The sequence below is a fragment of the Pan paniscus genome, chromosome 2, assembly GCF_029289425.2.
Source record: "Pan paniscus chromosome 2, NHGRI_mPanPan1-v2.0_pri, whole genome shotgun sequence".
Lineage (NCBI taxonomy): Eukaryota > Metazoa > Chordata > Mammalia > Primates > Hominidae > Pan > Pan paniscus.
This window is the reverse complement of record NC_085926.1, coordinates 194,364,296-194,376,279: the sequence shown is the minus strand read 5'-3', so window position 1 is coordinate 194,376,279 and position 11,984 is coordinate 194,364,296. Positions and strand designations below refer to the sequence as shown.

At 45.0% G+C, this 11,984-nt stretch overlaps 1 protein-coding gene across 2 annotated transcripts in view; it reads left to right on the top strand.

Moving 5' to 3' along the window:
• The first annotated feature begins 1,025 nt into the window (after window positions 1-1,025).
• The window catches only part of RNF168 (ring finger protein 168), a 38,574-nt gene continuing 27,615 nt past the window's right edge, over window positions 1,026-11,984 (top strand). Inside the window, exon 1 of one of the 2 annotated variants that reach the window (XM_008953441.6) lies at window positions 1,026-2,653. In XM_008953441.6, coding sequence (XP_008951689.2) covers window positions 2,353-2,653 — 301 coding nt within the window. In that variant the 5' untranslated portion in view covers window positions 1,026-2,352. The remainder of the gene's footprint in view (window positions 2,654-11,984) is intronic. The other variant, XM_034957971.3, reaches the window with a different exon arrangement.

The window sequence follows — 11,984 nt, the reverse complement described above, 5'->3', positions numbered from 1 at the left end:
GTTTGAAGTAGGCACAGCCACAAAGCAACCCATTTAGGATGAACCGAGAAAGCAATGTCATGAAAGCAAAACGTTTGGATGACAGAGAATAAATCATAGTTGCATGTTTAAAAGAATAATGGGAGATTCGATGGGAAAAGCAGGTTGTGGACATATTAGGAAGCCTGAAGGCTGGGTGCAGTGGCTCACGCCCGTAATCCCAGCACTTTGGAAGGCCAAGGCGGGTGGATCACCTGAGGTCAGGAGTTCGAGACCAGCATGGCCAACATGGTGAAACCCCATCTCTACTAAGAATACAAAAATTTGCCAGGCGTGGTATTACAATGCACGTGGTATTACAAGGCACGCGCCTGTAATTGCAGCTACTCGGGAGGCTGAGGCATGAGAATCGCTTGAACCCAGGAGGTGGAGGTTGCAGTAAGCTGAGATCACACCACTGCACTCCAACCTGGGCGACAGAATGAGGAGCCATCTCAAAAAAACAAACGAACGAACATAAAGCAAGCCTGAAATTCCAAGCTAAGGTACTGATACTGTAGACAACCAGATGACAGTCCCAGGTTTCTTTTTTTTTCTTTTTTTTGAGACAGGGTCTTGCTCTGTCACCCAGGCTGGGGTGCAGTGGTACGATCACTGTTCACTGCAGCCTTGACCTCCTGGGCTCAAGTGATCCTCCCACCTCAGCCACCAGAGTAGCTGAGAGTACAAGTGTGAGCCAGCACACCGAGTTAATTTTTTTTATTTTTTGTAGAGACAGGGTCTCACTATGTTGCCCAGGCTGGACGTGAACTCCTGGGCTCCAGAGATCTTCCCGCCTTGGCCTTCCAAAGTGCTGGGACTACAGGTGTGAGCTATCACAGACAATAACAGGCTTCTGAACCCACATTGAAATGAAAGTTCCCAAAGACTTCTACCAAGGACCTATGTCTCCTCGTTCTCAACCTGGAAACCATCCCCTACCCAGCCTGAATGCTCGCAGTAGCCTCAAAACAACTTAAAGGCTGCTTTCACGCACAGTGATTTTCTTTTCTCTTCCTTCACACTGATTGATTCCCTCAAAAAATGCAGGTCCGGAGCTGGCTATGGAGTTGCAAGCTCTAGACCCAGCTACTCCAGAGGCTGAGGCGAAAGAACCCCTGGAACCCTGGAGTTGTAGTCCAGCCTGGATAAAACAGTGAGACCCCAATTCTTTTATCTATTTATTTATTTGTATTTTTTGAGGTGGAATTTTGCTCTGTCCCCCAGGCTGGAGTGCAGTGGCACAATCTCGGCTCACTGCAGCCTCTGCCTCCCAGGTTTAGCGATTCTCCTGTCTCAGCCTCCTGAGTAGCTGGAATTGCAGGCGCTTGTCACAATGCCCAGCTAATTTTTGTATTTTTAGTAAGGACGGGGGTTTCACCATGTTGGCCAGGCTGGTCTTGAACTCCTGACCTCAGGTGATCCGCCCGCCTCGGCCTCCCGAAGTGCTGGGATTACAGGCGTGAGCCACCGCGCCCGGCCTTGTTTGGCTGTTGATTTTGTTTTGAGGTTTCCCTTTTTCTACCCAGAAACCAAGAAACCAGGGGTGTCTGAGGCCTCGCAGAAATCTCAGGGAAAGGTCAGGCTCCACCCAGGCTGCACTAGGAGGGGCTGCGACGCCAGGGCGGGACCGTCTCCGGCTGGGAGGGAGGGCGGGCGGCGCGCAGACCCCGGAAGTCCCGCCCCGGGAGCGTTCGCCCTTGGGCAGTTTTCTGGGTGGGAAGTGCGATTTTGGCGGGCGGTTGTGACGTTGCTAGCGCTTGTCCGGTGGCTGCTGCGCTGCCGCAACGAATAGGGTTTCTGGCTGCGTAGGAGGGACGGGGGCGCGGAGCTCTGGGAAACTGCGCCAGGCGCCCGAAAGGTGAACACGGGAGTCGCGCGTCTCCCCCGCAGCAGCGGTAAAGCGGAAGTTATGCTGCAGCCGGAGCCGCGTCCCGGGGCCCGGCTGCCCCGAGCTGAGCGGAGCATCCTTTCCGGGTGAGGGGAGGAGGGGACTTGGCGCGTTCCCCTCGCTGCACCGGGAGCCGCAGCCGCGGTGTTCATGCCGCGGAGCAGCCAGGCTCCTCCGACGAAAACCTGCATTTATTTGCCTGCGGGACGTTTGCCTTGAAAATGGACAAAGACGCCGCCCTCCGGGGTATTCCTGTTTGCCTGACCCTGAGAGCGCCGTTTTGCTTCAAGACGTGTGGGATGCTCCTGTTCTCCGAATTCTGATACGCTTCTGGGCATAATATTGAAACACAAAACTGCTTTTGCTCTCTCTGTGGTTGGCCGAAAATAGGATTGTTTTTCGTGCAGGTGTCGTTGTTTAGTCGGCTTTATTAACACATTGAAATGGCTCTACCCAAAGACGCCATCCCGTCGCTGTCCGAGTGCCAGTGCGGGATCTGCATGGAAATCCTCGTCGAGCCCGTCACCCTCCCGTGTAACCACACGCTGTGCAAACCGTGCTTCCAGTCGACCGTCGAAAAGGCGAGTTTATGCTGTCCCTTCTGTCGCCGCCGGGTATCGTCGTGGACTCGGTACCACACCCGAAGAAATTCTCTCGTCAACGTGGAACTGTGGAAGATAATTCAAAAACACTATCCCAGGGAGTGCAAGCTTAGAGCGTCTGGCCAAGAATCAGAGGAAGTGGGTGAGTAAACCGTGGCGCGTTTGTTGGCCAAAAGCCGCAAAGCTTTGAAAAGGTGAATCATCACTTTTCCATTTAAAAAGTAAAAACAAACCAAAAAACCCGACTAGTATTTGTCTAAATAGTTCTCAGAGGTTAGGGGGTTTATGGGTCCCCAAATGTCGATGGATTAGAAAGTCAAGGGCAAGATTTTGCCCATTGTCAAAATGCCCGCGCTGTGTTCGATTGGTGTTTGTTGTGTTAAAAATTAAAGAATTGCCCGTCTAGAGGCTTCTTTTCTTTTTTTTTTGAGACAGGATCTCGCTCCGTCCTGCAGGCTGGAGCGCAGTGGCGCGATCTCGGCTCCCTGCAACCTCCGCCTCCCGGTTTCAAGCGATTCTCCTGCCTCAGCCTCCCGAGTAGCTGGGGTGACACGCGTGCACCATCACGCCCGGGGAATTTTTCTGTTTTTTAGTAGAGACGGGATTTCACCATGTTGGCCAGGCTGATCTCAAACTCCTGACCTCGAGGGATCCGCCCGCCTCGGCCTCCCAAAATGCTGGGATTACAGGCTTGAGCCACCGCGCCCGGCCTCTGATTTACTTATCTGTACATCTCCATTCATTTAATTCTTTATTCTCCTAATCATGCGACGAGGCTAAAATCGCTTTTTTGTCACTCAACCCTGGACCCGGTAGACTCAGGAGCCCCAAACCGAACCCTTGACTCTTTCCTCCACTAATGTGAGCCATAAGCCGGGCGGTGGTTCCTGTCTGGGCTTAGGATATGGTGTCTCCGTTCTCTCGTGGACAGGTCTTTTTTCTTTTTTTTTCCTAATTTTTTTTGGTCACAGTTATCTGTGTACCTGCCTTTTAAACATACGTTTATTTTATTGTAAAAAAATGCCATTTTAAACGTTTTTAAACAATAGTTAAAAGAAAAAGCTTTATTGAAATGCTCGCGGAGCATACAGTTCACCTGCTGAAAGTGTGCGGTTGGCGGGGAGCGATGGCTCACAGCTGGATCCCAGCGCTTTGGGAGGCGGCGGTGGGAGGATCTCTTGAACCCAGGAGTTGAGGCCGGTCTGGGTAACATAAATTCAGTAAAATGTTTAAAAGTGTGCAATTTAATGGTTTTTGGTATATTGCGTTATTTTAAAAATATTGTCCAAAATGTATATAACAAACTGACATTTTAACCATTTTTAAGTACAATTCAATAGCATTAATTACATTCACAATGTAACCATCACCACTGTTTCCAAAACTTTTTCATCACCCCAGATAAACTCTAACCGTGAGGCACTGACTCCCCATTTCACCTTTCCCCCCCAGCCTCGGCACCTTCTATTCCACTTTCTGTCTCTATGAATCTGGCCATTCTAGGTATTTCATAGAAGTGACTCATGCAATATAGGATCTTGTGTGTCTAGCTTATTTCACTTAGCGTGTTTCTGAGGTTCATGTACAGTGTGGCATGGATCAGTACTTCATTTTTCGGGCTGAATAATAATTTGTTTTACGGATATACTTGTTACATTTTGTTTATCCATTGGCTGGACATTGGTTTTTTTCACCTTTTCGTTATTTGAATACTGGCGATACGAACATTTATGTACCAGTATGTGTTTGAATTCCTGTGTTCAGTTCTTTTGTCTATGTATCTACGAGTGGAATTGCTGGATCCTATGGTAATTCTGTGTTTAGCTTTTTGAGGAACTGCCACATTGATTTCTACAGTGGCTGTACCATTTTACATTTCCATTAGCAGAGTACGAAGTTTCCAGTTTCTTCACTTCCTCACCAACACTTGTTATTTTCCGTGCCATGCTAGTACATGTGAACTGGTATCTTAACTCTGTGTGTCAAAAAATTGCGGGGCCGGGCGCGGTGGCTCACGCCTGTAATCCCGGCACTTTGGGAGGCCGAGGCGGGCGGATCACGAGGTCAGGAGATCGAGACCATCCTGGCTAACACGGTGAAACCCCGTCTGTACTAAAAATACAAAAAATTAGCCGGGCATGTTGGCACGCGCCTGTTGTCCCAGCTACTCGGAAGGCTGAGGCAGGAGAATGGCATGAACCCGGGAGACAGAGCTTGCAATGAGCCAAGATCGCGCCACTGCGCTCCAGCCTGGGCAACAGAGCGAGACTCCGTTTCAAAAAAAAAAAAAAATTGTGGTAAAATATAACAAGATTACCATTTTAACCACTTAAAAATGTTTTTGACTAGAAAGAAGGGAGGAAAATTTTAACCGTTTGTAATTGTATGGTTCAGTGGCATCGCTTCCGTTCCCACTGCTGTGCATCCGTCACCACCGTCCATCTCCAGAACTTTTTAATCCTCCCAAACTGAATTTCCATACCCTTGAAGCTCACCATTCCTCCCTCCCACTATCCCCTGGCAACCACCGTTCTCCTTTCCATTTCTGTGAACCCGACTGCTTCTAGGTACCTCCTATAAGTGGAATTTTCATAGGTTTTGTCCTTTTGTGTCTGGCCTGTTTTACCTAGCGTAATGTTTTCCAGGTTCATCCATACTGCATGTGACAGGATTCCCTTCTTTTCGAGGCTGAATAATGTTCCAGTGTATGTATATGCTACATTAAAAGAAATCTGTTCATCTGTCAGTGGACACTTGGCTTGCTTCCACCTCTTGGCTATTAGAAATAATGCTGGTGTGAACTTGGGTGTACAAATGTCTGTTCAGGGGCCTGTTTTCTATTCTTTTGGGTGTATACCTGGAAGTGGAATTTCTAGATCGTATGGTAATTCTATGTGTGATTGGTTTTGGAAACCGCCATACTGTTTTCCACAGTGACTGTACCGTTTTACATTCCCACCAACAGTGCGTGGGTGTCCAGTTTCTCTGCACCCTCGCCAACACTTGCTATTTTCTGGGTTTTGATAGTAGCCATCCTGGTGAGTATGAGGTGGTATCCCATTGTGGTTTTTATTTGCATGTCCCCAATGACTAAGGATGGCGAGCATCTTTGCATGCATTTATTGGCCGTTTGTATATCATCTTCGGAAAAATATGAAATATTTATTCAAATCCTGTGCTCATTCATTTTTTGTTTCTGTTTTTCTCCCAAAACCTAGAAAAAGCCACAACTTTGCCTGTCATTTAATCAGGTTGTTTTTTTGAGTTGTGGGCATTCTCCTGCCTCAGCCTCCTGAGTAGCTGGGATTACAGGCATGCGACACCACACCCAACTAATTTTTGTATTGTTAGTAGAGATGGGGTTTTACTATGTTGGTCAGGATGGTCTCAATCTCTTGACCTCGTGATCCACCTGTCTTGGCCTCCAAAAGTGCTCGGATTACAAGCGTGAGCCACCGCGTCTGGGCTGTTTTAGTTTTTATCCACCATAGATGAGTTTTTTCTGTTCTGGAACTTCATATAAATGGAATTCTTTTTATTTCCTAGGGCTACTGTAACAAAGTACCACAAACTTAGCAGAAATTTATTCTCCCTCAGTTCTGAAGAGTAGAACTCCAAACCCAAGATGCTAGCAGGGAGCAGGGACATGTACATTGAAGGCTCTGGGAGAGAATCTGTTCCGTGCCCTTCTCCTTAGCTTCTGGTGTGGCTGGAATCCATGGTGTTCCTGGTTTGCAGCTGAGTCACTCCAGTCTCTGCCTCCATTGGCACGTGGAGTTTCCCGGTGTGTCTGTCTTTACATGGCCGTCTCCTCTGTGTCTCTCTCTTTTTTTTACCAGGACACTAGTTATATTGGATTAAAGGCTCTGTACTCTTTGTATGAACTCCATTATATCTGTAACAACCTGTTTCCAGTTAAGACCACATTCTTAGTTACTTACCACATGCTTAGTTAGGACTTAAGCATATCTTTTGAGGGGTTATTCAGCATAAGGTTCAAGATTTATTCTTTTTTTTTTTTTTTTGAGACAGTCTTGTTCTGTCACCCAGTCTGGAATGCAGTGACAGGATCTCGGCTCACTGCAACCTCCGTCTCCTGGGTTCAAGTGATTCTCCTGCCTCAGCCTCCTAAGTAGCTGGGATTACAGGCACGCACCACCATGCCTGGCTAATTTTTGTATTTTTAGTAGAGATGGGGTTTCACCATGTTGCCCAGCCTGGTGTCGAACTCCTGACCTCAGTCGATCCACCCGCCTCGGCCTCCCAAAGTGCTGGGATTACAGGCATGAGCCACCGCGCCTGGCCTCAAGATTTATTCTTGTGTAGATATTCGTTTTTTAAGTATTATTCCACCATTGACTATGCTGTATATGATTGGCCATTCTCCACTGATATAGTGCCTCAGTTGCTTGCAGTTTTGGATATTATGAATAAAGTTGCTGAGAAGATTCTTGTGCAAGTTTTTGTGTCTGTGTGTGTGTATGTGTGGCCTTATGTTTTCAGGGTTTTTTTGGGTAAATACTTAGGAGCTGGAATTACGCAGCGTAGAATAGGTACATATTTTTATAAGAAACTACCGGCCAGGCATGGTGGCTCACGCACTTTGGGAGGCCCAGGCGGGTGGATCACAAGGTCAGGAGTTCAAGACCAGCCTGGCCAAGATGCTGAAACCCCATCTACTAAAAATACAAAAATTAGCCGGGTGTGGTGGCGGGCACCTGTAATACCAGCCACTCAGGAGGCTGAGGCAGAGAATTGCTTGAACCCAGGAGGCAGAGGTTGCAGTGAGCCTAGATGGCGCCACTGCACTCTAGCCTCGGTGACAGAGTGAGACTCCATCTCAAAAAAAGAAAGAAGAAACTACCAGATCTTTTTCGAAAGTGGTTGTGTCATTTTGTAATCCCACCAACAGCATACAGGTTCTGGTTGCCGTACATCTTACCAGCTTTTGATGTTATCTGTCTTTTTAGATTTAACCATTCCAGTTGATTTGTATTGATAGTAGTATCTTGTTTTAATTTCAATTTCCAGGTAACTAATGATAGTGTTCTTTTTCATGTGCTTATCGACAGTTTTGCTCTCTTCCATTGTAAAGTGTCTGTTTAATTCTTTTTCCCCTAAATTGTTTATATTATTCAGTTGTAGACATTATTTATGTATTTTGAATACTGGTACTTTGCCAGATATTCTTAATTGTTTTGACGAGCTGAAATTCTTAATTTTCATGAAGTCTCATAAATTTTTCCTTTTATAGTTTATTGCTTTTTATGGTCTAAGAAACCTTTAGCCACCTTCAGGCTAAGATATTGCTGTTTTTTTTTTCTAAAAGATTTATAGTTTTACCTTTTTTTTTTGGAGACTGAATTTCATTGTGTCGCCCAGGCTGGAGTGCAGTGGCGTGATCTCGGCTCACTGCAACCTCCACCTCCCAGGTTCAAGCGATTCTCCTTCCTCAGCCTCCTGAGTAGCTGGGACTACAGGCACGCACCACCATGCCTGGCTAATTTTTGTATTTTTTGTAGAGATGGGGCTTCACCATGTTGGCCAGGCTGGTCTTGAAGTCCTGACCTCGTGATCCGCCTGCCGTGGCCTCCCAAAGTGCAAGGATTACAGGTGTGAGCCACTGTGTCTGGCCAGTTTTAACTTTTATGTTTAGGTCTTTGATCCATTTCAAATTAATTTTGAATATTGTATAAGATAGGGGGTTGAGGTTAACTTTTTCCCATATAGGTATCAGTTATTCCTGTACCTTTTGTTGAAAAGACTTTTAAAAAAAAATAATGTGGGTCTATTCTATTTCATTGATCCGTTGATTCTAATATTAGTGTCACACTGTCTTGATTACTGTGACTTTAGAATAAATCTTTTTTTTTCTTTTTGAGACAGAGTCTTGCTCTGTTGCCTAGGCTGGAGTGCAGTGGCGTGATCTCAGCTCACTACATCCTCTGCCTCCCAGGTTCAAGCGGTTCTCCTTCCTCAGCCTCCTGAGTAGCTGCAATTACAGGCATGTACCACCATGCCTGGCTAATTTTTGTATTTTTAATAGAGACGGGAGTTTCACCACATTGGCCAGGCTGGTCTCGAACTCTTGACCTCAGATGATACTCCCGCCTCGACCTTCCAAAGTGCTGGGATTACAGGCGTGAGCCATCGTGCCCGTCCTCCGTATATTTATTCTTTGTATGTAGAGACGGGGTTTTGCTATGCTGCCCAGGCTGGTCTTGAACAGCTCACCTCAAGCAGTCCTCCCGTCTCAGCCTCCTGAAGTGCTGGAATTACAGGCCTGAACCGCCACACCCAGCCTATTTAAATTTTTCAGTCAACTTACCAGTTTCTACTAACAGCCTGTTAGGAGTTTGATTGGGGTTGCATTGAACTTAATAGAACAATTTGGGGAGAATTGACATCCAAACAGCAACAGAGTCCTTGTATCCATGAAAATAGTATATTTCTCTGTTTGTGTAGGTCACCTTCAATTTTTTTCAGTAATGAAGTTAAAATAAGGTCATTAGAATGGGCCCTAATCCATTATGACTGGTTTCCTTATAAAAAGGAGAAATTTGGACACAGAGACAGACACGCACAGAAGGAAGATGATGTAAAGACACAGAGTACCACGTGAGGCTGGAGGACTGGAGTGATGTATTTACAACCCAAGGAACGTCTAAGGTTATCAGCACACTGTCAGAAGCAAGGAAGAGGCAAGGAAGGATCCCCTACAAGTTTGAAAAGTGTCATGGCCCTGCTGACACCTTTATTTTGGACTTTTAGCCAGAACTGTGAGAAAATAAATTGCTGTATTTTCAAGTCACGCAATTTGTGGTACTTTTCTATGGCAGCCCTAAGAAACTAATGTTTATCCCTAATTATATTATGGCTTTTGAGGCTGGTTTAAGTAAATTTTAAAAAATTTTCAGTATTGTTCATTGATAATTTATAAAAATATAATTGGTGTTTCTGTGTTAACTTTGTTAACACATAATACATAAAGTGAATCTACTCATTTACTTTATGTATTTTTAATTTATGGAAGGAAGGTTGTAAGAAAGCACATGAGATAGCATTAAAAAATGAAGTATTTGAAAGTGAATTAGCGTGATGGAGACAGGTGTGTTTTACATTTGGATTTCTCCAAAAAGAATCCTATAGTAGGGAAGAATCAGCCTTAGAATGTCTAAATTTCCTTTCTGTTTGCGACTGTCACTGTAAAAATTGATGCAGGCAAGAATTACAAATGGATGCCAAAACCCCTGCTTGAAAATTTGCCGGAGAACGGAAGACTCATATAGTCTGAAAATATCACCTTACAGATTGCTTATTAACTACAAAGGGTGAAGGATACAGTGGAGAAGCCTGTTACCACAGTAATGAAGTGATCACAGTTAACGTTATCCATGGAACAAACAAACGTTGCGGTCCTCCTGATAGGACGAGTATAAGGCATAACCTGAATCTAACTGTGAGAAAACAAAAACCCAAATTGAAATTCTACAAAACGTAGTTGTTAGTACCTCAAAAATGTCAGTGTCATGAAGGCAAAGCCTTAGGAATCATTCTAGTTGAAAGGGAGATTAAAAGAGAATGACAGCTAAATGCAGTGCATGACCCTGGATTAGAACATGGATTAGGACAAAGGTTGTTATTAAAGACATGGGGATAGTTGGTGAAATTTTTATCATTGATATGATGGGTAATATATCAATGTTAATTTTCTTGAACTTGATCATTGTATATCAAATCAAGAGATAAGGACAGCATCTCTTATGAGGTGGACACGTAAGGATTTGGTGAAGGGTTATGATCATGCAACTTTCAAATGGTTCAGAAAATACACACACGCACACACGAAAGGCAATGTGGCAGTTTAAAAACTTCATGAATCTAAATGCAGGTTAAACGGGGGTTTATCATACTATTTTTGCAATTTCTGTAGATTTGAAAATTTTCAAAATAAATATTGAGGCAGAAAGTGCAAATTTAGTTTATGTTATTTTATTTTCGAGACAGGGTCTCACTTAGTCGCCCAGGCTGGAATGCCAGGGAGCGATCTTGGCTCACTGTACCCTCCACCTCACGGGCTCAAGCAATCCTCCCACCTCAACCTCCTGAGTAGCTGGGACCACAGGCACACACCACTACGCCAGGCTAATTTTTTTATTTTTTTAGAGAGAGGGTCTCACTATGTTACCGAGGCTGGTCTTGAACTCCTGAGCTCAAGTGATACTCCTGCCTCATCCTCGCAAAGTGCTGGGATCACAGGTGTGAGCACTTTGCTCCTGATTGCCATTTATAGCCACACTACTTGGTGATGATCCAGCCACACTGATGTACATACTGCTTCACAAATCATATGCTTATTTTCCAGAGCAACTTTGGGCTTTTTATTTTTTAACTATCTCTTTATTTTGCACCCTGTGCCCAGCCCAGGAATGCACATTTAATTGGGAGAAGGAAACTGCCATTTACATGGAGCTGCAGTCTAGTTCAGTGATGGGAGGGCAGTTTTATGAACAGCTCAACTGTTCAAGTTAAGGCTTATTATTTATTTTTGTTTTTCATCCAGTATTATACATTCAGGTCTTTAACTAACTTGAATTTTTCCTTCAAAATAAAATAAAAAGCATGGGGACATATTTCCTTAAATGAGTCCTGGCCGCCTAGGAAGACCACTTGCTGCGAAGAAGCAAAATATCGAGTAGAGTAGGAATGTTCAACCGAAGTGGGTTTCAACAGAAATTTTAGAGTTAACCAGAACTGAAGAGTGTCGAGAGTTGTTTCCAACAGATGGCAAAAATTGTATAGTCACTTTAAGACTATAAAACTGAGATATTCAAATTTCTTATAAAATTAGAGTTGTTTAAGAAATAGCAAACAGGCCAGGTGCGGGGGCTCACACCTGTAATCTCAGTACTTTGAGAGTTCAAGGCAGGCAAATCGCTTGAGCCTGAGAGTGTGAGACCAGCCTGGCCAATAGGGCAAAACCGTCTACAAAAAATACAAAAATTAGCCGGGTGTGGTGGTGGGCGCCTGTAGTCTCAGCTACATGGGAGGCTCAGGCAGTAGCATCGCTTGAGCCTGGGAGGTGGACACTGCAATGAGCTGAGATTGCACCACTGCACTGCAGCCTGAGTGACAAAGTGAGACTCTGTCTCAAAATAAATAAATAAATAAATAAATAAATAGAAAGAAATAGCAAATGGAAGGCTGGGCATGGTGGCTCACACCTGTAATCCTGGCACTTTGGAAGTCAGGTGGATCACCTGAGGTCAGGAGTTCAAGACCAGCCTGGCCAACATGGTAAAACCCCCGTCTCTACTAAAATTACAAAAAATTAGCTGGGCGTGGTGGGACATGCCTGTAATCCCAGCTACTCAGGAGGCTGAGGCAGGAGAATTGCTTGAACCCGGGAGGTGGAGGCTGCAGTTACCTGAGATTGCGCCATTGTACTCCAGCCTGGGCAACAAGAGCGAAAC